Consider the following 26,883-nt stretch of genomic DNA (forward strand, 5'->3'; position numbering starts at 1 on the left):
ATGCTTTTAACTTTCTCTCAAGATTGCCAGGATTTCCCTTATGAGTACTGGTACGACAATTAGTGCACCTTGGATGGCAGTGTCATTGTGCTATATCAAGTTTCAGGAAGAGAAATATTGATATGATTTGAATGAAGGTCAAGTAACATGGTTGAAAGGGCCTAGACGATTGAAGCAGAGATTGATGAAAAAGTAAGGTGTGATTGAATTTAAGAAACAAAGGCCAAAGGCCGATTTATTCAAAGATTGCAAGATTGACTTTTCTTATCTCAATATCAAATTTCTTCCCAAAGTTCCCAAACACATGAATCTTTTTCTCCATGAATGTATGTATACACATTGCTTTATATTGGCTTTTGAAGATAGAATTAATTACATTTACATATTAATCAATCCAGAAGCAATGGGCCACTGTAATTACTCAACATTTGGATTCCAAATTTTGCTGATTAGAATTCTGAAATGATGATTTATCAGAAGAGCATAACAATTCCAAATGATCTCCTCAGGAGAATGTTCTCATTATTAATTATTAGCTTAAGTTGCCCCTAAAGAGCTTACCAAAGGAGGATGAAAAAAATGAAAAGCTGCATAAATAGACAAAGAAAGATATATTGACATAATTGTGGTTTATGTGCTATGCACCATGACCAAAGAGTGTTTTTTATATCTATTATTAAAAAAGAGAGAGACAGCAAATTTAATTTTAGATATCTGTGAGAAAAAATTAGAAAGCAGAAAACTGCAAGTAGATATTGCCAGGCATGACACCTGTCTCTTTCATGATATGAACCTGTTTATAAGTTAGCTTCTTCTGTGTCCCTGCCATGACTTTTCCCCAATGGCTGTCTAGCCATGCTATGTCTAATTAGGGAGATATGATTAATTTGTTTCTTCCCTGCTCAGAAAAGACACACTGCATAGGGGCTTTGATCAGATCACATAGGGAGGTCTCCTTATGGTCCAGGGGTACTGGATTGGAATCAGAGAAAAGGTTCACATGATTAGATGTGTTATTGTTAATTGAGCACAAATGTCAATGTTCTTTATGAACAAAGGAAAAGTGTGGTATTGCACCCAGGGCTTAGCTTTCTCATTAATAATAACTGGTACCTATATTACCTAAGTTACCTTTTACCTTCATGGAAATGATCACATTGTATTTTTTTTTGTGGTTAAATTACTTCAAAGACATATGTTTGGATAAAGGACTGAAGCACTTACCAAAAAGCCATCTAGCATTATTAAGTAGCAACTTGAATATAATTAGTTTAGGAGTAAACCTTTGCAAGAGGGACACCTGCAACAAACACAATTCAACTCATGGTTGGTAATTTGTACATTTTCCTCTCACTGGAGATAATGGGCTGGTTTTCTTGGCATTTGAGAGGCTCATGTACATGAGCCTCCCGCACTCCCAATTCACCCCCAATGCTTTTGTGACAGATTTCTAAGCCTATCTCTTCCAGAAGTACCAATCTCTGCCACTTACCCTTCCCTAATAACAACGGCAAAGAGGCGCTGCTTTGAAGCATTGCCCTGAAAACCTGTGATTTGGCAAATTTGAAGGAAGCACTCTTTTTGATGACAGCAATGAGTGATACAAACTCCTAAGTATAGAGATGGGCAGAGGCTATCAGGTGAAATCCATCTCGCCCTGAACAATTTAGGGCGGGATTGTGATGAGCTCTTTGTAAATTGTTTTTATGTTGAATGCTCCAGTTTGGGTTATAAAAATGAAAACAAATATCACAGCTAGTTCCGAACTCAGCTTGAAGCCACAGCGATGAAATGAATAGGTTCTGGGGTAGACAGGGGTAGGGAACTGGGACTTAAAGATCTGCTACTCTGGATGGAAAACGATGTCACAAAGGATTTTGTCTGTGAAAAGACATAAAACTAAATAACTCTGAATATTGTTTTTGAATGGCCAACTACAAAAAATAGGAGAAGAAAAGCTTTCTTGAAACTCAGTCTACATGGAGATTAGAAGCATGCAATCTTTATAAAGGGACACGTCCGGCTGCCTGAATGCTCTGGGTGAGTTTAAGGGGTGAATGGGTGAGCCATGGTAAGTCAGCAAAGGGGATGGGATGTGTGGCAGTGTGCTGCCTGCAGATGTGGGATTAAGTGACACAAACGTTGAGAGTGTCCATTTGATAACCAGGACAGTCAATGAATGATGAGCCCAGCCAAGGAGTGAGTAGTAAGCAAGAAGTTTATTGAAGTGCAGAAAGACAAAACACCAGCATGGTGGAACTCAGAAAGATTGTCTTGCCAGCTGAGTTTCTAGACGTTTTTATTTGCATTCTTTAGGGCATTGCCCAATGCTCACACTAATTAGATGTGCAGAAAGCATCATTTTGTTTGGCTTTGCTTGCAGGGTTTTGATTGGTCCTTAAAATACTGTGGAATGCTTTTTAAATTTGAACTGCCCTTGTATGCCTCCCTGTCCTGGGCCCATACCTACATTCTTATGCTGTTGTACTATCTTTGTTATCTTGCCCAACATCTGCATCCTGGTGACTTCAGCTGCTCCCTTCTGGTCCCCAGCTCTGACTGCCTAAAGTCAAGCCAGCTCCTAACATTAGGAGTGGCTGTTTCCTCATACCCTCAAAAGGAAGTGGAGGAATTTGACATGGAAAGATTACAGGTACTCCAGAGATTATTAACGTCTGAATTGATTTAAGCAACTGGATATCAAGTGGAGTCACTAGGATTAGTAAAAAGATGAAGAGAAAATAACAGAATAAGGGAGGGATAGGGACAGGGCTGCAGTTGTCAATGGGTACATGAATACTACTTATGTGACATCAGTTTGAGTGACAGTTTTAGGAGAATGAAATTGAAAGGAAAGCCCAAGCTGAATTGTATTAAAGGCTGGCATTTAAAGGATCTGTAAAACAAGATACTCTGGAAAGCAGCTAGAGAGAGAAAAGGAGTTATAAGAAGAAAACCAGAAATGTGTGGTACACAGAGGGCTTGAAGGAAGGGGTCAACTTTACCAAAGACCATAGAGAGGTGAAATACATAGATAACTGATGGTTACTTTCTATATATTACAACATAATACTGTTGCAAAATTCCTTAGCGTAGCTAACAATTTTATCATCAAAAGGCATTTCATTAATATTCAAAGTTTTTTTAATACAATATTGAACCTGGATATTTAAATATGTGCTTTCTGATGATATGTCAATAATAACAATGATAGGACAATTATTACTGTTTGCCCTATTTGGCATAAAATGGATATTGAGAGGCATTTTACTTATTAGAATGGCTAGATGCTGAGCTTTACTCAGGCACAGAAACTAAAGTTCAGCAGTGTGGATTCTGGAAATGTTTGAACCATTGTGGTTTGCACTTTGATTCTATAAACATTAGTTCTGTTGCATTTGGTTAGTCCTTAAAGAATGGCAAGAGTAGGAATTCAAATAGAAGAGACAATAAAACACCAAATAGAAATGCCCTTAAGATGGTTGCTTAACACATAGCATGTTGGGCTTTATTCTTATTTTCATTTATGGTTATAATTTTGTAAAATCTTTCAATATTCAAATTCTGTATGGAAGGAAGAGAACAGAAGGAAAAAAGAAGATATGTTTATAAATACAGCTGTGTGGGACTGCTGGTTGCTGTCGAAATGGGCAAATTCATGAAACCCGGGAAAGTGGTGCTGGTCCTAGCCCGACGCTACTCCGGACGCAAAGCCGTCATCGTGAAGAACATTGATGATGGCACCTCAGATCGCCCCTACAGCCATGCTCTGGTGGCTGGAATTGACCGATATCCTCGCAAAGTGACAGCTGCAATGGGCAAGAAGAAAATCACCAAGAGGTCAAAGATAAAGTCTTTCGTGAAAGTTTATAACTACAATCACCTTATGCCCACAAGGAACTCTGTGGACATCCCCTTGGACAAGACTGTTGTCAACAAGGATGTCTTTAGAGACCCAGCTCTTAAACGCAAAGCCAGACGGGAGGCCAAAGTCAAGTTCGAGGAGAGGTACAAGACCGGCAAGAATAAGTGGTTCTTCCAGAAGCTTTGGTTTTAGATGTGTTTTGTTCCCGTTATTAAAAAAAAAAAAGAAACAAAATAAATAAATAAATAAATAAATAAATACAGCTCATGTGTCACCATGGCAGGGCTGAAATCTTAATTTCTCTAACTTCCAGATCCATACCTCTCCAAACACACTGAAAGTTTCTAAACTGTGTTCAGGAGTACACTGTGCATTGGAGAATGAACTTCAGCTGACTTCTGCATGTAGGATTCAGTAGACCACTGGAAGAATTCCAGGGAGGCTGAGAGGCTCTTGTGTCACTTATTACAAATTTCCATTTTCTTTGTAATGTAAATTAGGTTCTTTGGAGGATTTCCTTTGAAAAACATGCTGTTACTAAAAATAATAAGAAAAATATGGTTTTAGAAGCACAAAGTGATAAGATGTACAGTGCAAGCTTATCCCTCCTTCCCCCAATAATAATTCAAAGCTCAACTTGACTATATTAACAACTTACCAATGGACCTTTGAAAAGTGCCAATTCTCTCATGTAAGATGATATAAGTCTTCTACAATTTTATATTCTGGGCTACTTTTAAACTTTCCTTCTGGAAATGGGAAGCTCTAAACTGATATGGGATTTGTATTTAAGCATATGCCTAGCCCTCGTTTAGGAAAGTATGATCTAAACAAAGCAAACCCTTTTGAAAAGTCAAGTAAACAATGGTTCCCTTGATTTCTCTCTAAGCCAATTAACCAGTGTAGAAATGATATTAAATTGTTCTTGCAAACCCCTCTCTTTGGGAGGAGGTTGAGAGAATTAGACTAGATTTATCTTTTCAATTTCATTACCTGTGCATGAGAATTGAGAAACTGTTGTAAAGATTAATATGCTGCTGCTTTGTATTCATAGTACAATGATCTTCCTTTTACAGTGAGACTTTTTCTATGTATAATGTCCTATGTTACCCAATGGAATACTTATTTTAATCCAGACTGCAAGACCAGACAGTTTAAGCAATTTCTCCCCAGATTCAAAAGGCTAACATATGGCAACATGCGGATAGAGTGAATAATATTGAAACACCATGTATCTATGTATGAAAATAATGTGACATAATGCTCTCTAAACTGTTGAATAATAGGGGAGCAGGGTGATAGTGGGTGATAGTGAAAGAGAAACTAATAGAAGGGTTAATCCCTAAGCATGATACAAGTTTGAAACACCAAGGTGAACTCTGCTTGAGCAATCAGTACACACTTAAAAAATGAAGGACAGGTTCTGTGTGTGTCTGTGGGGTGTGTGTGTGTGTGTGTGTGTGTGTGTGTGTGTGTGTGGTGGTGGTAGTGTGTGGGGAGTACCAGTGGGAGGGTAAACAGAGAGAGTGAAGGAGGGTGAATGTGGAAGATGTGTTTTGTATTCCTGTATGAAAATATGATAATGAAACTTGGTGAAAATTGTTCTTAGAATGGAGAAGAAGGGGAACGAAGGATGAGGGAGATTGATGGAGGCAAAGAAGGGTCCATGATGCTTTAGCATGAACAATCATTGCTAAGAGTCTCTATATTATTTACAAAGTGTCTCTCAGCATTCTCTTTGCTTTTGTCCAAGTGGCATAGCATTCAGTTTAAGTATCAGGACCAATTTGTATGTTTACACATCTCTTAATTTAAATTATTAAGTGTTAAGAATGTTTGTGTAGGTTCATGGAAGTTTTCCTGTAAGTTAAAGTTCTTCCTATGTAAGTGTGTTCAATTCCTTGGGTGATATGAGCGGCGAGATAGTTTACATGAGATATGCCACATATGCCAGCTCTGAATCCACAACTTTGTGGAAACACACACACACACACACACACACACACACACACACACACACACGCAACCAGACAAGCAACAAGATGTGTATCTGTTGCCTTTTCCTCAAATTCTATAACCCACAAAAGCACTTATTAAGGAGGACATAGTAAAGAGACCAACACTAATTAGGATGATGAAAGAGATAATAGAAAAATTTACAAAGCCTTTCAGAAGTAAAGAACAAGATACCCAAAAAAGGAAACAATGTCTGAAACAGGTTTTGAATTCTAATCAAGTATTTTTCAAAAATAAAAAAGACAGATAAGAAAAAAAAAGGAAGGAAGGAAAGAACAAAGAAAAGGAAAGGAATTTCAGATAGAGGGAACAGCTTATAAAAAACCAAGAGATATGTGTTAATATATTTTGCTGGAAAAATACATGAGCAATTGTGGTATTGCAGGAGGGCTCAGACAGAGACAGAGAGGGAACCAAAACTTTCAGGAAGCCAGTTTATTAAGCAAGCCTGGAGTGACTCAGCGGAGTTAAGTCCAAAGGCTGAGCCCTGAGAACAGGAGGCTTTCCTTTTATACCATTTAGAGCAGTTTGCAGAAATGGGAGGGGGGGATACAGCTTGTCCCATATATAGTCAGATGTTATTTCATTGGCTGCTTTAACCTCTGGAGTGCGGTGACCCTTCCCTGCTCTCCAGGTAACATTCCATTCCCCAAATCCGGTTTTCTTTGTTTTGCTGTAGCATTCATTATCTCCCTTTCCCCTCCCTGCCTTCCTGTCACAATGGAAGAAAAGTTTAGTTTGTTTGAGGAGAGATATGGCAGGAGACAAAATTGAACTCATAACTTGGAATCAAATTTTGAAGAGCCTTACATTCTGGCTAAGATGTTTATACTTCATTCAGTCAGAAGTACAACCATCCTAGGGTTTCAAGCATGAGTTAGCCATGATTAGGTTGATTTATAAAGATACACCCAGCAGTATGCAGAGGATGACCCAGACTAGAAAGAGACAAGAAGGAAGAGAAAAATGGCCAAATTCTCTTGAGACCAAAATGTCACATTTATCACGTGAAATATTGATTTATCAAATTGAGTCTTTCTTGTAGCTCTAAAATCGCTCATTGTTAGTTTAAATGGAACACTACTTTGAAAATGAAAGGCTTTTAGCTAGCTTGTTACCTGTTTTAATGAAATAAAAGCTAATTTATAAGAATAAACAATCTTTAGAACACTTGAAAGCATGAGTGCTCTGATGAGCCTGGTGGATAAATTCATAACCAAAGCGCAGGAAACTAAAATTGTTAATTTCCATACAGAAGTTTCACAAGCAGGCTGTTATGTACTTCAAGCTAAGGACTGATCATGGGAACAATAGTATAATTTAGAGAAGGCAAAGTTATTGTAAGGAATTGCCAACAAAGACTGTGGAACTGCCAAACGAAGACCACGCCACATGTAGAAAAGAAAGATTTCTTGGAAGCTTAGACTGATGGGCTGACTCTCTTGGGTTCAGAGTACAGCAGCTTGGCTGGAATGGGTAGGGGCTTTATACGAGGGGCCACACTGTGAGGGAGGGAGGGTACTCTTCCCAGAGAACAGCTGGGCTGCTGGCCTCCATTTATCTGTGATCACCAGACAGAATGGGTTGACATGCATAGCTAGTTGAGAAACTGGAAGTTCCTGCAGTTTTGCAAGCAGGGAAACAAGCAGGAGAGTTTTGCAAGCAGTCATAGATCGGGGGGGGGGGGGGGGGGGGGTCTGGTTTCTATGTATGAACATGTTTTTTTGTGGTGCTGGATTGGGGAGAAGATTGATAGTATTACCACTTTTCCAAGGTTGCTTATTTGTCTTACTCTACAGCCTCTTAGCTCTTCATGATTTGTAAGTTGGAGTCTCATTAACTTAGCTTTCTTCTATTTTTTAGCATTGCCTGTTTAATACAATAGAATTTTTGCTCTTTTTAGTTGAAGCATCAAGAGCCTTTATTTGCCTCCATAAGATTGTTCAGTGGCATATTGCTACATTTCTTGTCATATTTCATACATGTCATGAAAACCAACTTCCTTACTATTAAGCCTTTTGCTATGTACTTTGTTCTACCATTTTGAGTTCTTAGCATCTCTGACCTAGATTTCCTAGAAGGTCTCATCTTATGACTTCTTGTCACAACAAAGGAAGAAAGAAAGGGGCAGGGAGGAAGAAATGGGGAAAAAGTAAGTGGTGATTTCACAATGAAAATCTGTGTATAATTGTTTGGTATCTGCTCATTTCTCTTAAAACGAAGACAAACCTTTGCTTCTTTACCCCGTTTATCTCTCTCTCTCTGGTTTTATTTTAGTCCCTTCTTTTCTATGCTTTAGTTATGTGAATCTTCTTTGTTGTGATAATACTTTCTCCCCTAGGACACTTTGAACATCCTGTTTTCAGTCTTAGTATTTTTTTCCTTGCTTAATTGCTTAGGCAATCTTATCTTTTGAAAGGAGATAAAAATGCTATTACTAACTAAAAGCCCACTATAATATCAAAGCTTTCCTTTCTCAATCCTCCTGACCATGTCTATCTCATCTTAAATACAAGATGTTGTAATTTCGTGAAACTAGATTAATGAGGAAATGTCTGTCTTCCCCACTAGACCATAAATGTTAGAAGGCCAGAGAGGGGCATCTGATTCTATCCCTAGAATCTTTACATTGCTCAACTACTCAGGGCTTAAAGCAGGGAGGGTTTGACCTAAATTAAACATTCATTAAATCATCCTTAAAATATTTAGGAAAAAAATGTGTAAATTGATGAATACTGGGCTACTAGATTTGAAGTCTGACTATATTCTGGCTTTAATTCACCAGTTGTGTGGCTTTGAGTAAGTAAGTAATTTTCTCTAATTTTCATTATCCTTAGATGTAAAATGATAATATAATACAAGTATTTAGTGTAAATGATTATTAGGAAATCAGAGAAGACAATCTAAGATTTGAGTATGAGAGTGTAGGGGGAAGGCAACAATCTATTACCTGCAGCACAGTGGTCAATCCAGGTCACTGTTGGGACTACACAGAATCAGGTGCTGACATTCGGTATGGAACAAGAGATATTTATTAGGGAGCATTACATATCAACGATGGAGAGGTAGGATTGAACTGAGGAGAAATTAAACTGTAACACAAAGTCTGGGAAAACCACAAACAACCCAAGGCTGTTCTTCAATAAATAAATGCAATAAATAAAATGGCCTTTGTACTCTGTCTCACTTGTTCAGTGGATACAGGCAGCCTGGAAAGGTGTGAGCTCAGAGCATCATGTCCCTGGAATTGAACTGAGCATCCTGCTGGCTGCTGGACAACAAATCCTTCCTCAATGTAAAGGACTGCACTCATCTCTATAGCACCATGTCTTCATTCTTTCTGTTCATGTGGTCCTTCCATTAGTCCATCAGTCACATTCATGAAATGCCCAAATGGACTCTCATATACCCTGTATTTCACAAGTGTTCAAAATGAGCAATCAAAAGTAATGGCATTAAATTTTTCCTGGTCAATGACACAAGTGCCCAGGGGACACAGAAGAAAATGATAGATGTTTAGAAGAGGGAATTGGAGAGAAAAAGTGTCAATTAATCTCAGGCCAGAGACCATGCAGCCTGGCAGGAGCCCACCTCAACTTATTCATTATAAGTGGTTATGTGCATTTAGTAGGCACTTTGTATATGCCTGTGTTTCTGAAATTTTAATAATGTATAAATGAACACACTTAAAAGGAAGAAAAAAAATACAGAACCCATAGTGATTTAAAATAATTTTACTGTAAGTTTATATAATAAACATAAAACTAGTTAGCAACTTGTAAGAAACAACTATAAAACCACAGACTTATGATTAAGTTAAAACTACACATTAATAAAATTTATATTAGAAAGCATGATTTTTTTTGATAACTGATATTATTTTGCCAAAGTATGATTGTTAAGGCTCAAGATGTTTGCAATTGTTATGACAATTCTAGTACCTAGACTGGGGGAATCAAACTTGTTGCTTTTTCTATTCAAATTACTATATAACCATTGCTGCTATAGCCTGGTGTGGGTAATTTGAACTTCATTTGACCCTTCCATATCAACCAGGTGGTGGAGAACTGCCACAGTTCTCTCTTCATTACAGTATTACAATTAAGACAGTTCTATTTATTACTGAAAATTTAATAATCAGAAATGCAAATAGGAATCCTAAGATCCTAAGGAAGTAATTTAGTAATAAACTGACCATCCAGATTATCCACAGTATACATACATTAATATTTCCTCTTTATTTTTTGAAATTAGGTAATTTTGCAATATTTTTAAAGTAGCATTTTTACAGTTTATGATATCAATTGCTGGTCTTATCCAATATCAGTTCTCTCTTTCATCTCAGTTACAGAATCACACTTTTCACTTGGGCATATTCACTACCCATACAATAGGGTATATTTCCCAATGTGCCTCATAGATAGCTATCAGTGAGGTCATGTGCCCCTGAAAGTGATGTCACTAGAGTTTGGTGAGATGCAAGCATTAGGTACATTCAAAAAGATTAAAGGTACTTCTTTTTCTCTTTTCTCCATCCTCCACCTGGATGTGATGACCAAAATGCCATCCACAAGATAGTGGGAATTATCTTGGATTGTGAGGACAAAAACATTTAGTACAGATGATTGAGTAGAAAGCTAGGAATCCCATGAGTTCTCAGAAACAGTAAGCTTCTACACATGTCATAGCTTTCATTTGCATGAAATATACAATAAAATAAAAATATATCTCACTAGCCAGATATTTTTCAGGCCTCTGTACAAACTATATATCCTGATCCAAAATTATGGCAACAATGTTCATCAAGTTACCAGTAATATTCATAAAAGCATGTATTCACTTTTCTCATTTACATGGAAGATACACAAGAACCTATGTTAGTATTCAAAGCTAGGTTCTGCCAGGTATTGATTGTGAGACTTTGAGAAAGCCCTTAATTTCCCAAAGTATTCGTCTTCTGATCTATAAAATGGAAATAACAATATCACAGTGTTGTTGTGAGGATTAAAGGCAAACATGCACAGAAAATGGTCATCAGATTAAATTAAATAACTTGAAATTGATGATAATATTGATGATGCTGGTAATGAACTCAGAACAAGCAAGGACAATTACCTCTTATCACACTTCCCATCCATCACAAGCCAGACAAAATATGTAAAAAACAAGATTGAAAGTTTTTTATGAAGTCTCTAAAGAGATTCCCAAGAAACAACATATTTTGAGAATAAGCATTTATAGGTTTTATTGATTTTAACAAAAATAATTATAATCTTCCCAATCGTATAAGAGAGAACCCAAATTCTTCTTTCAGACTGTGATGGCTCCACACATACTCCCACTGACAGCATGTCTTACGAAGCCATCCAATACATGTGTTGCTGATGGTCTAGCATGTCTTAAAGAAGCACGCAAGCACCTCCCACTGCACCTTGAGAAAGTTAACATATGGTGTCAACATCTCTGGATTGTCCAGAGTGCAATTCAACATGAACTGCAGCCAATTAAACATTACGCTGTGTGATATTGCATTTCTTGTAATTGGAATGTTTAGTTTCTGGATTTGTGTCTGTCCCTCTCCTCCCTATCAAAAAAAAAAAACAAATATTTTTGTTAGTCATTTCTGCTAGTGCAGTAGGTTTGGAAGTGAGACAAAGAGATTTCATGAAGCTTCTAACACACATCTGGAAGGCAAAACACATGGTGAAAGTCTGTTGTATTTCATGATCTTGTGACTCTGTTAGCAACTGAATATCATAACAGATGCTCAAAGCGTGTGCCACTTAACAGAGACCGCACAACTCTACTTACTACCTGAAATATGCATAGCAAATTAATTATTTCTGTATTTGCAAAAAATTTAAATTGCAGGTGAGGAAAACTAGCAGTTTTTATGTGTCTTAATGTGCAGATGCTCGGCTAGGAGATCCTCAAGTACAATATTGTTCTTTTTACTATTTAAAATATTTGTAAGGGAAGCCTTGTTTTGCAAGCTTTATAAGGACAGTTCTTCAAGGATTACGGTTAGTAATTGCACAGGATCTCACTACTAGTAAGCGATGTAAGCAGAATGCAAAGAAGTGTTTTTATGAGTTTAGAAAATTATAAATGCCATGCTGTATCAACTGAGAGATAATAAGACAGAGTAAATGAAATTGCATATATATTACCTTCTAATGAAATATTGCCATTGAAGAGGTAGTTGGCGCAACATATCACTGGTTCACACCTGTAATGCTAGGTATTTGGGAAGCTGAGATCAGGAGAACTATTTGCTGGGGCAAATAGTTCATGAGACCACTTCTCAGTCAACAGCTGGGTGAAGTGGCATATGGCTGTCATTCCAGCTACTTGGGAGGCTGAGATTAGGTTGGATCACTGTTCCAGGTCAGTGAGACCTGAACTCAATGGAAAAAGAACTGCCAGGCCCCTGTCATCCTACCTCTGGCAGGAAACATAAAATAGGAGGATTGGGTAAAAAGCAAGACCTTATCTCTAAAATATCCAGAGCAAAAAGGGCTGGGAGCAAAAAGTGGTAGAATGCCTGCCCAGCAAACATGCAGCCCTGAGTTCAAACTCCAGTACTGTCAAAAATAAAAATACAAAAAGAGGTATCTGGGCCCTAAAGGGCCAGCCACGTTGAATATAATGGTTTATTAAATACTTTCTGAGGAATTTTCACAGGAGATTCTCAAAATCATCCCTCAAACAGTGATGTGATTATATTCCCTTCCAGAGGAAGAAACCAGTGACATCTGGTGATACCCAGCATATCTAATAGCAAATCTACAAATCTTCAAAGTTTTACAACCACATATTACCCAGGTTAGGAAAATGATATGAGATATTTTCTGGCCTACATTTACCACCTCTGTCTTCTTATGCCTCTTCCATCACATAGAAAGCTTATACCTAACAGAGCCAACGGCCCCAAGAAAATGAAGAACTGCTGCCAAACTTTGGCTTGGAAATGAACTCAGTCAGACTTAACGGGGCTACAACCAGACTGCAGAAAAGTGAGCAGAAAGAAATAAATGACTGTATTTTTAGGCTACTTCCATGTGCTTGTTTCCAGGCATGTGTGCGTGTGTGTGCGTGTGTGTCGAGACTTTTGGCATTGCTAGAAATTGCCAACATTCAAAGGAATTGTGATGTTGTGGGTAGGATACAACACCCAATGTTGCCAATCTTAAGAGGAAGTGCCTTCCTAGAAACAGATGGAATTAGCCTTGTGAGAACAAATCATATCCTGAATTTAGGCATTGAGTTTTTAAAAGGAGCCTCCAAAATCTCTCACTGTTCCACTTACTAAGAGGACGTCATACGCTACAGAATTCAGTCTACAACAATCAATTCCTTTAAAATAATATAATCACTTTTTCTCAAAAAACATTTTTAATCCTGTTGTGAGCCAAGTAAAATTGAGTTGTTTTATTGTTAAATCACCTAATTACTTGCCTCCCTTTTGCTTCTTAAAAGAAACAAAAAGTATATGCTTATACACACACTCCCCAAAATAATCAATAATGAAAAAAATAAGCCTTATCTCCTGTAGTAGTCAAAAAGACTTGATGAAACACAGCAGTATTTTGAAAGTCCCCTGCAAGCTTTTGTTGTTGTTAAAAGGCTTTACAAAATTGGTATTTTTAATTTTTTTCCTTAGCCCAGGTTTGAATGATTCAGGCCTTTGTTATGTGCTGAGTGCCTTTTTTTGTTTGGTCACTTTTCTTTGTGCCAACAAAGGGTTGCAGACAGTTGTTCTTTTCCCTTTTGTTTTGCAGTTTTATGTGTGAGGCTTGTCAACAGTAGTAATCAAATCCTGGATTTAACAGCTATGGGGCATCAGGGTTTATGTTGTAGCATTTGGGGAAAAAGGATATTCAGATGCTCAGGTCAAGGAAAACAAGTATCCGCTCATTCAATACTCCAGGTGAGGCCACTGATTGACTGATTGATTGGCTTTTATATTTGCTAGGCCACTCCCTCAGACTGTTGTTTGCTATGGTTTTAATCTTTGTCTACTTTTAAAACTCATGACAAAATTGAATTGTCATTGTAACAGTGTTAAGAGGCCATTAAGAACTGATTAAGTCATGGGGGCTCTACCTTTATGGATGGTATTGCTGCTATTATAAAAGTAAATTTGGACTCAGTTTGTCCCTTTGCCTTTCTGTCTTCTGCCAGCAATTTCTTTACCTTGTTCTTAGACTTCCCAGCCTCTAGAACTGTGAGAAATACTTTTCTGTTCATTATAAATTACTTAGTCTGTGATATTCTTTTATATCAGCATAAAATAGACTAAGAGGCTTATGTATCAAGGGAGAATGTAGTAAAAATGCCAATTCTGATTCTTCAGGTTTTTGGTCAGGACCTGAGTTTCTGCAGTGTCATTGTGACATTTCCCTCACTGGCCTATTTGGCTGTATTAAAATTAGGTTAGCCTTCACTATTTGTAGTCCCCAAATGGATGTATTCTGTAGGATAATTGTTTAGCATCCAGGTGTGAAATGTTGCTAAGGTAATTGGTTAATTTTTTGAATTTGAAATATTTTATTTTTATTTTAGAAATGATTTTTGAAAATGAAACTTGAAAAAATAGTTTTGTAATTTTATCTAATAGGCAAATGTTTTTCTTGAACTTTGTTGATATTCAATTGAGATACACACATATTTTAATCTGAAATAAAATTTTCCTTTCATTTTCTTCTGTTTTTCTTTCTCTTCCTAGTCCTCTTTTTCCACCTTTTTCCCTCTTTTTCCTTTTCCACATTTTTCCCTTTTTTCTCCAATTTTCATGATATTTTCTTTGTTTAAGTAGTAATATTTTAGCAGTTCCATGATCAAGACCCAATACCAGATTAGTATAGGGCATGAGGAACATAACTAAAAATTATTCTTATACCCTCTCCTTCTAGTGGCCTCCACTAGGAGAGACTAAATACAATTATGATACTGATCTACGTATCAAAAAGAGATTGATGTCTTAGCCTAGACCATAGAAGTGCAGAAGAGTGAGAAATTTCACTGTTATTCAAAGAAACAATGAGGATGTATTGGAGAATTTAGTTAGCTTTTTCTAATGCATTAGGAAGATCACTATTTTTGGTAGCACTATTAAGTTTTCTTCTGTACATTTTCTTATTCTTCCTCATTAATAGGACCATTTGGCTAAATTTGGCCCATAGCACATGGCTGGCAGTATTTATACCACTTACTATGTAGACTATAAAATTCTCACAAGACCTGCTAGGCTTCTTTGCCTTTCAAGCACATACTGAAACACTGGGCTATGATGTAGACAGGTTTATGTTTGTTTATTTGTTTGCTTAAGATTTTTAGATTTTTGGTTTTTTGGATGGTACCAGGGATTGAACTCAAGGCCTTATGCTTGCTAAACACATGCTCTAATACTTAAGCCCCATGCTCCAGCCCCTTTGCTTTTTCAGTTCGTTTTTGAAATAGGGTATTGCTAACTTTTTGCCTGGCTGGCTTCAAAATGTGATCATCCTATCACTGCTTCCCAAGTAACTGGGAGTACAGATGTATGCCACCATACATAGCAAGAGCTATAGAATTTGAAGTATTCATTTTCTTTTTTTGCCGAAGTCAAATTACCTTGAATAATACTCGATCCCACATAGGCCTTGTCAGTGCTTAACCCATAGAGAAAGAGGGGTTAAAGAGATCCAGGGTAAGTAGACCACTGCTTGAATAAAAGGACAGAGATGATCAAAATATTCATAAACCATACCTGGCAAGCTTGTGTTGAGTGTAAATGTTCTGATGATAAGCATGGAGGACCAAATTTGGATGGCACCAGGAGTGGAGAGCTCGTACACTGAGGAAAAGAGGACCGTGGGTGTGGGGAGCAGATTACACGAAACCTATGAGAATTTGAAGAGAGCAAGAGGTGAGATGCAGCACAGTTGCTTTTCTTGTTTACTTTCAGAGAAGGATGAACGCAGGTTTCTCTTATTACAATGTCAGTGCCCCTCCCCAAGAAATGTTGCTCCACCTCCTGGCTTACCACTGCATGTAAGAGTCGCTCTGAAGGGGGATGTGGGGGTGGGGTTTGATGGAAATTTTGATTGGCTGCTGCTGCTGGCCGTTGTGTTTCTCCATCAGTGCAGCTTTCTGCACTGAGAACTTTATACATAGGCTTTAGAAAAGCTAAACTAACGAAAAGCTAAAGAGAAAATGGGACAGTGCAAGTCTAAGGACCGAGACATTGAGTTATGCCAATACAGTTTTGAGACACGGCTGCTGTTGTTTGTCTGAAGACTGAGGGCTGAGACTTTAAAGAGAACAAGGGATAATGCAAGTCTAGGAGCAAAGACTTTAAGAGAGATATGCTGAAAAAAAGCTAAGAGAAAACATGGACAGAGCGAGTCTAAGGAAAGAGACTTTAAAGATAGAGAAAAGAAGCAAGGTTTTAAAGAAAGACTTTAGAAGGATGGTTTTAAAAGAATTGTAAAGGAGTAAGGCCTTAAAAAGAAGAGAAGAAAAAAAGCAACAAGGCTATTGCGCGACTCCATCTGAGTACCCAACACACCTGGCCCCAACTTTCTGCATGTCTGTCTTTTATTGTTTGTCCTTTCTGCATCTCCAGTTGCCCCCAGTTAGGTTCAGTAGTAACAGGAGCTAGAGAAAACTTGCTCCAGAGTTGGGGAGAGTGAGTTAGTGTTTAATCAGGCCAGTGAGAAGAATGGAGCTTAGTTTAGGAAGACTACCAAGGCTTCATGATAAGAAACAGCCAACATGCTAATAAATCAGTTGATGAACAATGGAAATAAGGATGACAATAAAAATAGCTGACATTCATTGAACGCTTCCAATGGGTCTAGCTTGGTTTTAAACACTTAAAAGTTTATCATTTCCTCTTCACAACACACCAGTGTTGTCAATTCTAATATTTCTTATTTTATAATTCATTTTAAATAAAATATTATGATAATTTCCACAAGGGAAAAATAGTTTAAATACTTGTCACTGACTTTGACAACTTCAGCAAAAAATTTGAGAAAAACAGAAACGTCATTGATGTTGAATTTTGTGATAAAATGGATATATAAGTAATGTATAGTACATATATTAATACATTACATATGCATAAGGCATATACTTAACCCCTACAGATTATTTTATAATTATTTATTCCATTTCATTCTCCTATAGATATTTCTCCATCCCCAATTTATAGATGAGAAGTATGAAAGCAGGGGGTGGTAGCTTATAGCTGTAACCTTAGGTCCTTTGGAGGTGAAAATCTGGTGGATAGTGATTTGAGGCCAGGTTGGGCAAAAAAGTTTGGGAGACCCCATCTGAACCATTAGAATAGCTGGGCATGGTGATGCATACCCATCTGTCATCCCTGCTACATGGGGATTATAAAAAGGTGGATCACAGTCCAAGTAGCTCATGCATAAATGTGAGACCCTATTTGAAAACAACTAAAGCCAAGAGGACTGAGGGCCTGTCAAGCAAGTGCAAGACCCTGAGTCAAACCCTAATACTGCCACAGCATGAAAGGGTTCTTATTCCATTCTCAGTGTTCTTTTTACAACATAAAAAGTGTTAAGAATAAGGAAACAATACAGGTGTGGTGGTGCATGATTGTAATTCTAGCACTGGATAGTGGAAAGCAGGAGAAAAGCAAATTCAAGGCCAGCCTGGGCTATCTAGGGAGTTAAAGTTCAGATTGTGTTATAATGAGAGGCTCTGTATGAAAGATGAAGCAAAAAACCTGGGACTGAGGATGCAGCTTAGTGGTAAAGTGCTGGTCTAACATGCATAAATCTTTGGTTTGGTATCTAGCACTTAAAAAAAGCACAATTTGAATAGGTAAAGTAAAAATTGATTTTTCAGGAGCATGTTTATATAGTAACATATTTTATACATTTAGTAATGTCTATTTCAATTGTTTATTTTTTAGTTTTGTTTTCTTATTTTTAAAAGACCTCTTTTTTTTAGTGAATATTCTTGAACTGTTTAAAGTGTATATTTTAATATTTTATAGCAAATAATGTTATTATATTTAAGAAAAAATACCTGCATGGCTATCAATGAAAGTAAACTGTATCAGTATTTTCCACAATTTGGTTTTAAGAAATCTTCTCAAGCCCTATTTTGTAGAAGCTTTGTGCCATTAAGAACATGACTTAAAATATACCATCACAAGTTATTCATTTTAAACCAATGGTCTTAAAAGTTCATACAATGGGGCAGATTGAAGTTACCAATACAATAACATCAACCACCTGGAAAGTTGCATGATAACATACTTTCCTGAGTGGAAGACAGCAGGAGAGGTATTAAATATAGGATTTGGGAACATGCATGTAAATTACAGATTTGGCAAGTCCACAATGCTTAGCCAGAAATGCTGGTGTACTATTAATAGCTGTTGAAATTACTAATTGAAATTTTTACATCATTGGAAAATGTTAATTTTGTTAACATCTATAATAGTTATTATTCATGAGAAATTTATCATATATGAAAAGACCAAGATAATTCTGATAAGCTTCTAGGAAGTGTAAGCACACTTTCCCTTCTATCTTAGAAATCTTCATTTCTGAATTGGAGTGGGTTAATCATATTCACAGACCTGTTTTATTACACTGAAATTTTAACCTTAATGTTTTTACCAAAAAGGACAAAATGTAGAATCAAAGGAAGGTTAACCTTACTTTTCAACTGGGGGCAAAATAAGAAGGATAACAGAGGTTTTAAAGGCTGATTGATTCATTTGAAGACTAAATATCCTTCTTAAACATAGGGGTGAATATGCTTTTATTCTTAATCCTTTAGTGTGGCTATGTACATACCCATGACAAACTACCTTTCCTCTTCTTGAAGGTTCTCTTTTTCAGCCAGTCTTCAGTGGTTTTTGTCTTCAGATTTGCTTGGTAAATTAGGACAATTTTTCCCATTTAGCCATTCTGAAAACCAAAGATGACAATTTATCATATTTCTGTTTGTCTACTATAATACCAATCGTGCATGCAATTCCTCTTAATTAATATACTGCCTTCCTTCCTCAGGGGTTCTTGAAGTCCTCAAACTTAACCTCGATTTGCATAGTCAGCAGCACACACTGTGTCAATGATCACATACAGAACTTTTATATTAACACTCTGTACTTTGCATCTCAAATTATATCCCTTTCCAAACTTATTTTAGTTTCTTTTCTTCCTGTGCATTTATGGCTTTTCACAGGTCTTGATTTAGATTGGATTTGCATTTCGTGCTACCTTTGACTTTTCTTTCTTTTTCTTGTAGTCTGCTAAAGAATTTGGTCTAGTCCTTCCATAGCTAGTCCACACACCACTGTCAAGTGTTATAGTGCAGCTCATTTTACTTTAGCATCAAATGTGGCACCCAGGTACTATTTATTGGCAAAAGAAAATAGAATTAAACAAACATATACTCAGTTCTCTATATCTATGGGCTCCACATCTGCAGGTTCAACCAATGGCAAATCAAAAATACTGGAACAAATTGTTTCTGTAGGGAACATGCACAGAATTTTTTTTTCCTTCTTGTCACTTCGCTAAATAGCACAGTAGAGTAACTATTTATACATGATTTAAATTGCTTTAGATATTGCAAATAATATAGAAATGGATTAAAGTATTACATGGGTCAAATACAAATATTTTGCCCTTTTTTGAGAGACTTGGGCATCCTTTGATATTGGTATCCATGTGTTTGAGCATGGTGAGGGAATCCTGTAGCCAATCCCCCAGGATATTGAAGGACAATTTTATGCAGCACATACTTTCTGTTCTCTATTGGCAACAGGTTTTCTCCTTTTTAATTAAATCCTGCTTAAATTTCCTAGTCAGCTCTGAAAACTTCATATCCTCAATTTCAGATTAAGTCAAGCTTTCTCAAATCATTCCATTTCATTCATGTACTTCATCCAGTGACAGAATAAATGTGTCAGTATGAACGAAGGTTACTATCAGATATATTATTGTGTTTCCATAGTCTAAACTTGACACCAAAACTTAGCAATGTCTTGTTTATGATTTCACATGATTTTTGACACACAGCTTATTGTGTGTTTAGTACAGTTATGGATGTACAAATTTTAGGGGCTTATGAAAAATCAATTTGCACAAATTGACTCTACATAGTAGAAAACCTTTTTTGCTACATGAACTGTTCTATAGTGCATATGCATGTAAAAGACAACTGACGTTTTTTTGTTTTTTTTCCCAACCCCACTTTTCAAGGCACTCAACCGTTTCGCTCTGAGACAGCTAAGCTCCTGGCTTATTGGGTCTATACAGGTATCACATTTGCAACCATTAATATGCAGACAGGAGATGATTAAATGCAAGTATGATAAAATGTGACACCCCATAATAAATGAGAATGGAAAAATGAATTTGTAACCATAAATCATGCATTAAAATGTATGTCATGGGCTTACATTGATGAAGACAATGTAGAAATATGTGATAGATTTAAAAATGATAATAAAAGATATTTAAATTTTAGAATTCTTTCTACTCTTTGAGGTTGAACATTTGACTTCTTGCCCCTGAAGGTAGAATTCCTGAACTTTGTGGTTTAGAATAAGAAATTGGGCAGTTACCAGTTTTATTATAATGCAAATTTTTAACTTTAACATTTTAAAATATGAGTACTAATATGCATCCCAGACAATAAAATACTACCAACTTCACAAAACAGAAGAAGAAAATGTTTATTTTAAAAGGCACAAGATTATTGAAGTTTAATCTTGTTACATAATTTACCTAAAAAAAGAAATTTCAAACATCCTTTATGCAAAGTTTTAAAATAACAATAAAATTTTAATTTATACAAAAGAGAGAACAACTTCAAAAATTAAATGATACGAACTCTTTGGCTGGAAAAATTTAACATCAGAACCAAAAATTTCCAGGAATCCAAACCAAAGCCATAAATCCCACTTTAAAAAACCTACATCATCCAGAACAACATTATCAAATAACAAACCTTGTATTTCAGTAAACCTGACATAATTTGAATTTCTGTTTGTTTGCATGCACCCAACTTGAACATCTTAAAATGTTGTTGGAACAATTGTGGAATTCAGTTATATGTGTAATGCTTGGGTTGTGTTAAAAGATTAATTTCAGAAAAAAGAGTGTTACGATTTTTGAAAAGTAAAGAAATGAATCCCATCATTCATTAATACATGGCTAAATTTTTCTTTTCTGCTTTTCCCTCTATCCAACGTCTGTTTTATGTAGTAAAGGAAATTTGGGATCCTTGAAAGGAGATTTCATAATACATAATCGTTTTGTGAAGTCATATTTCATACCTACTCTTATGAATTGAAGTGCATTCCCCCCCTCCCCCCGCAAATACGTGTTGAAATATTAACTCACTGTAAATCAGTTGTGACTTTATTTGGAGATATATGTTTGTTACAGTAATCAAATTAAAATTTCATGAGATCATAAGAACCAGAATCCTTATTAAGAAAAAATTTGGGTACAAAGACAGACATGTAAGAGAGAAGATGATATTAAGAGACACAGAGAAAAAAGAGTCATCTGTAAGCCATGGTAAGAAGTTGGAGTAGATCCTTGCCTTGCACCCCTCTGTAGGAACCATCCCTACTGACCCTAATCTTTAACTGTGTCCTTTAAAACTGTGAGACTGTTGTGGCAATATAGTCAGAGGAGAAAACAAGCGACACTCGGTGGAGTGGAGAACTCAGATTTTAATTTTACGCTAGCGGGCCCAGACGTATACCTGTGTCTGAGCCCTGAACAAAGGATTCACAGGATATTTAAAATTCAGTGCAGGGCATCAGGTTACAAGGAATGTGCTGTCCCATAAAGTAGGGCTAGTAGTGGGTTACAGACCTAAGGTTTAGATAAGAACAGCAGGGGAGTCCTGCTTTGGAAAATTTACTTACAAGTGGAGACAAAGAAAGGCAGGAATGGGTGCTTATCTCTGCATGGTGCCTTTCATCTCAGTCCTGAACTTTTGCATGGCTCTAATGGGCAATTCCTCACAGCTCTGTGCGAGGTTACAGCTTTTAATTGACAGTTTACCATGTTTTACAACCCTGTTTCAAGGCTATCTTCCTCTTCAAGACAATAGATTGCTATTGTTTAAGGTAAATGTTTTTTGGTAAATCAGGGACACAACAAAAAATAACAGGGATACATTCTGAGAAATGTGTGTTTTTAGGTGACTTGACCATGGTGAGTGTACATTATAGAGTGTACTTACATAAACTAGGTAGTATAGCCTACTACATACCTACACTATGTGGTATATATTTTCTTATATGCTGCACACTGTGGGCTGAAACATCGTCATTCAGGACATGACTATACTTGGATATGGCAGCCATAAGAATCTAATATCTTTACTACTGTTGTGGCAATATAGTCAGAGGAGAAACCAAGCAACACTCGGAGGAGTGGAGAACTCAGATTTTAGTTTTTACGCTAGCGGGCCCAGACGTGTACCAGTGTCTGAGCCCCAAACAAAGGATTCACAGGATATTTAAAAGGCAGTGCAGGGTATCAGGTTACAAAGAATGTGCTCTCCCATAAAGTAGGGCTAGTAGTGGATTAGAGACCTAAGGTTTAGATAAGAGCAGCGGGGGAGGCCTGCTTTGGAAAGTTTATTTACAAGTGGAGACAAAGGAAGGCAGGAATGGGTGCTTATCTCTGCATGGTGCCTTTCATCTTGGTCCCAAACTTTTGCATGGCTCTAATGGGCAATTCCTCACAGCTCTGTCCGAGGTTACAGCTTTTAATTGACAGTTTACCCTGTTTTACAACCCTGTTTCAAGGCTATCTTCCTCTTCATTCCCCCCTTTTGATGCTTTTTCCACTTGTGGACAAGCATCAACACTAGACTTTAGAAATCTTATAAGGTTTTTTTTGTCCCAAAGACCTAAATTGTGTTACCAGGAGCTGTAACTTTATCACCTCCAATTGCGAGCTAATGAAGTTAGTTATGGCGTTAAGAAGGCACATACCAAACACAAGTGCCAATGGAAGCATAAGGAGAGGGCCAGACAATGGAGTCAGCTGTATCTCTGACTTTCTATCTGCTTTACATAAAACAACACTTTGTGTTTAAGAAAAGTCAAAGCCCTTCTTCTTGGCAGTGAGTAAATCTAACCCACTCTCATTTTGGAGGATCACTGATGCTAGAGAGTTTAGTTGGTCCTGCATGGTCACTATAGACTTAGCCACTTGTTCTATGTCATTTGTTAGGTCCACAGATAATTGATTATAGTAGGCGGCTGATGAGGCAGTCCCTCCTATGCCTGTTCCTTTTCCAGTCATTATCCCCAGTACAAATTGGGTAGCTCTCTTCAACCGCACATGAGCCATTAAAGGTGGGAGTGTCTGATTGTTAGGCACTATGTTTACCTGGGGTGAGGAATGCTAATGTGCAAATGCCCTTCCAGTCAGCTGGCAAGTACTGGTAAGCAAGGGTCCCTCAGACAAGGAAGAATCCCAGGCTGGTGTACCATAACCTGTCAACTGTACATCGAATGGCGGTAGCTGTACAGTTGAGATTCCAAGTTAAGGTTTCCTGTCCTAGAAGAAAGCCTTAATGGGGGTCATGGTGGTGGCAGATCAATGTCTTTTATTGGCCCAGGTCCACCTAGGTAATCACCTCTGGGTGGCCTCTCTAGATCTGTGGCTCTCCCTTTAGTAGTAAACTGATATGGGAGTGGGGTAGAAGGGTAGGGTGGCACAAGGAGGTTTATTTCCTCCACTGTTTTATGACTTTAAGGTGTCCCTGTCTTTCTCCCAGCAATCCATATGCCCTATAATGCCTTTGTTTTTTGTAACCCAGTTAGGCTATCAGCTTTCTTTATAGTAAATCATCCCTCTCCTGGTGCATTCAGAGATTGATATGCTGCACACGGGTGACAGATATTGATAAAAGGTGAAGGCATACCTCAGTTTTCCCTGGAAGGAAGGCGGCCTTATGCAGGCCAAGCAGTCATCCCAGCCTCCCAATTGGACAACCTCAAAATGTAGCAGAGTCAGAAGGCAATAACACATCAGAGACCTCATGCCTGAGGCTGGAGTCTGGGCTACAGATGACACCAAATAGCAGTAAGGCTTCCTACTATGAGGAGGTAACAGAAGGCCAGCAGTAATCTCTGGCTTACATTTCAATCTTGGGGATCAGTGACAGCCAGTCCTCGTGTAAACATATTGCACAATGCTAATCAGCAGGATAAGGTATGGGTGACAGAGAAGAGGATACAACTGTGACCTGGTGAATGAATCCTCAGGCTTCTGCCGAGCGTTGACCAACCAGCTTCCAGGATGTGGCTGGGGCAGAGCTGGAGATCTCAACAGTGATGGCATGCTGTTGTGAAGTTCTCTGGAACCTTAATCTGAGGGGTATTAGTTGAATCATGGAGAGCCTGTCAGACGTTGGGCACTGCAGGGGCGGCTGTCCTTTTATCCAGGAGTGATGAGTCCCGGGAGTGACTCCTGTAACTTCAACAGTCCTAAGAGCTGCCAACATTACTAGATGGGGACCCATACAACTGGGTTGGAGTAGTTTCTTTTTAATTTTTTATATATCATATCTCTCCTTTTTTTTTTAACTGAGTAGAATTACCTTGGCAACAATATACTATCAGTATATATGTCCAAGAAAACTTTTTTTTTTAAAGTTAAAAACACCATCTTTAAGTATTAAAGGACACGTTTAGATCCAGTAAAAATAGTTATTTTGTCTCTATTTAAGTAGAAGACCCTGTCTAAAAATGTGAGTTTGTGTCTGGAAAAGCTTTAATGTCAGATAGCCACACATGCATAAGAACCATTTCTTTAATCCTCTTGGCCTTGGTTATCTTTGAGAGGTCTGGCACCAATGACTCCATTGGAACTTTGATGGCATTCCCCCCTTTGTCTCCAAATTGTTAGTCTCCGAACAGTCTCTTCTGAAGATCTGTCTTCCATCCAAGTACTAACCAGGCTTGACCCTGTTTAGCTTCCAAGATCAGACAATATCGGGTACATTCAGGGTGGTATGGCTGCAGACTGAAGATCTTTCTTGATTGGCTGCTTTTTCCTGGATTCTGTTTGTTTGGTTTCAGTCCCACGTTGGGAGGGAATAATGAGCAGATCAGGTGGGAGTCAGTGCCAACTAGACCCTTTTGGCCAAATTTAAGCAACAAAGAGGCTTAGAAGGAATGGCTCTTAGGCAGTGGACTTTTAGACAAGGACAATACAAAACAAAATCTAACAAAAGCAGATGTCTAAGTAGTTACCTTGGTTGACACATAGGCACTCATTAGTCATTTTTATGGACTTGATTATAAATGTCCCAGGAGGATCAGAACTGAAATGACAAAAACTTAAAAGAGCCATGGTTAAAATTTTGATGGACAATTTAGCAACCAACAGAACAGTACATCAGTACCACTAGCTTTTTGTTACCATGTTTATCTAAATTTTGTATTGTAGAAGACTTGATATACTTGAAAATACAAATATACTTAATACACAGGAACCAGCAACAGCATCACAACTCTATAGAGGTTAATACACATATTAATTTAGTTGTTGCTCTTGAAGTAAAACTTTAGATTTTTATCAGTTGTAGGGGGAAAGAACAGTTTTAGCAAACCCAAACAGCCCAGTCACAAACTAGCATAGGGTACAAACTGTATTAGAATCATTTAAGACAACAGTTGTTTAACCATGAGGTCATCTAGAAAGTTTTACATAACTGTTAGAAAATAAGAGGCATGGAATAGGCACAGAGACAGCTGAAACACTGGTACAGGGTTTATTATTTAGGCAGGAGCCTTGTGGAGGGGGACCCCAGCAAGACAGCAAGAGCCCATTGCCATATACAGGCTTGGGCTAGACATAGGGGGCTAGTGGAAAAGTACCAGGAAAGTCACTGTCTGCCCAGCTGTCCCTGGCATATATCCAGGATGACAAAGGTGAGCCAGCTGCAAGGGGGGGGTCTAGTCCTAACATGGCTCTCCTCATTGTTAACCCCAACATAAACCAACTCTTAAATGAACATGACTCAGTTACCTTAGTAGTTAAAACCCTGACAAAAATCACCAGAGAACACAGGTAAGTATTTATGGGGACTAAGTGTGAAGTTAGGAAACATAGTGGCCAAGAACCATGGCTCAGATGTTGATAAGAAATCATATCCCAGATTGTTGACATTAACAGATGGCTCTTGACATATAGCAGAATCCCATCACCTGCAGTCAATGGAACCCCCCCTAAAATAACAGCCCCAATCTGGTCATCTCAGGGAAAAATTTGCTCCACCTGCCATGTGGAAGGAATAGGACTAACATCTCCACTCTGTTATGTCTAATAAAAACTGGAGATTTTAACTTCTAGTGTAGTGCTCCTCTTGGAGTTTTTACTTATTTATTTATTTTTATCCTATCTGGAAGGTGCACTTTGGCTTTACATAAGTAAATCTGTCTTAACCCTCATATCAGTGCAGCAGTACTCCCTGTGTTCAGCTGCCTCTTGTCTCTCTGTGTTTTAATAAACTCTTGTTATCTTGACAAATTTATGGATTAACCTGGAGTATCAAAAATTTTGAGTTATCTTGACAAAACAAAACAATTATAAGACAATTTTTGTAAATGTTATCTAGACCAATATAATATTTTTAAGGTAGCCTTGTTGTTATGAGCTTAGAGAATTAAATTTTAGTTTAACATCAGTACATTAAACTTTGAAGTTATAAAACCTTTAAAGTAACTGGATTTTAGTTAACTTTAACTAGTTATATACCATCTATAAGCTATATCATTTTATGACAATTTACTCTGTATCTTTGTGACAATTTATTTTGTATCCTCTGGGGAGCTGGTCTTTATCCTCTTTTTTATCTAAAAGTATTTTTTAACCCTTTATTTATTTTGAAAAAAAAAACATACCCTTAATACCTTTTATATATTTTGTTACTTGTTGAAAATAACTCATAAAATCTTTTAACTTAGAGCCTTATATTTG

General features: G+C 37.4%; 1 protein-coding gene and 1 long non-coding RNA gene across 4 annotated transcripts; one reads left to right on the forward strand and one right to left on the reverse strand.

Moving 5' to 3' along the window:
* The first annotated feature begins 3,624 nt into the window (after positions 1–3,624).
* Positions 3,625–4,097, forward strand: LOC109679513 (large ribosomal subunit protein eL27-like). Its single transcript, XM_074055367.1, has one exon. The coding sequence runs from the start codon at positions 3,647–3,649 to the stop codon at positions 4,055–4,057; it is 411 nt and encodes a 136-aa protein (XP_073911468.1). The 5' UTR covers positions 3,625–3,646; the 3' UTR covers positions 4,058–4,097.
* Positions 4,098–4,192: 95 nt separating this feature from the next.
* Positions 4,193–26,883, reverse strand: LOC141417396 (uncharacterized). 3 transcript variants are annotated; one of them, XR_012441936.1, is made up of 4 exons: positions 25,155–26,882; positions 18,709–18,822; positions 15,633–15,765; positions 4,193–4,402 (listed from the first exon to the last, which is right to left on the reverse strand). It is a non-coding gene; the product is annotated as an uncharacterized lncRNA (long non-coding RNA). The 3 variants fall into 3 exon arrangements; XR_012441937.1 differs by lacking the exon at positions 4,193–4,402 and adding an exon at positions 9,687–11,312 and having other exon boundaries at positions 25,155–26,883; XR_012441935.1 differs by lacking the exon at positions 4,193–4,402 and adding an exon at positions 9,687–11,465 and having other exon boundaries at positions 25,155–26,883.

The sequence above is a fragment of the Castor canadensis genome, chromosome 15 (assembly GCF_047511655.1).
Source record: "Castor canadensis chromosome 15, mCasCan1.hap1v2, whole genome shotgun sequence".
NCBI classification, from domain to species: Eukaryota; Metazoa; Chordata; class Mammalia; order Rodentia; family Castoridae; genus Castor; species Castor canadensis.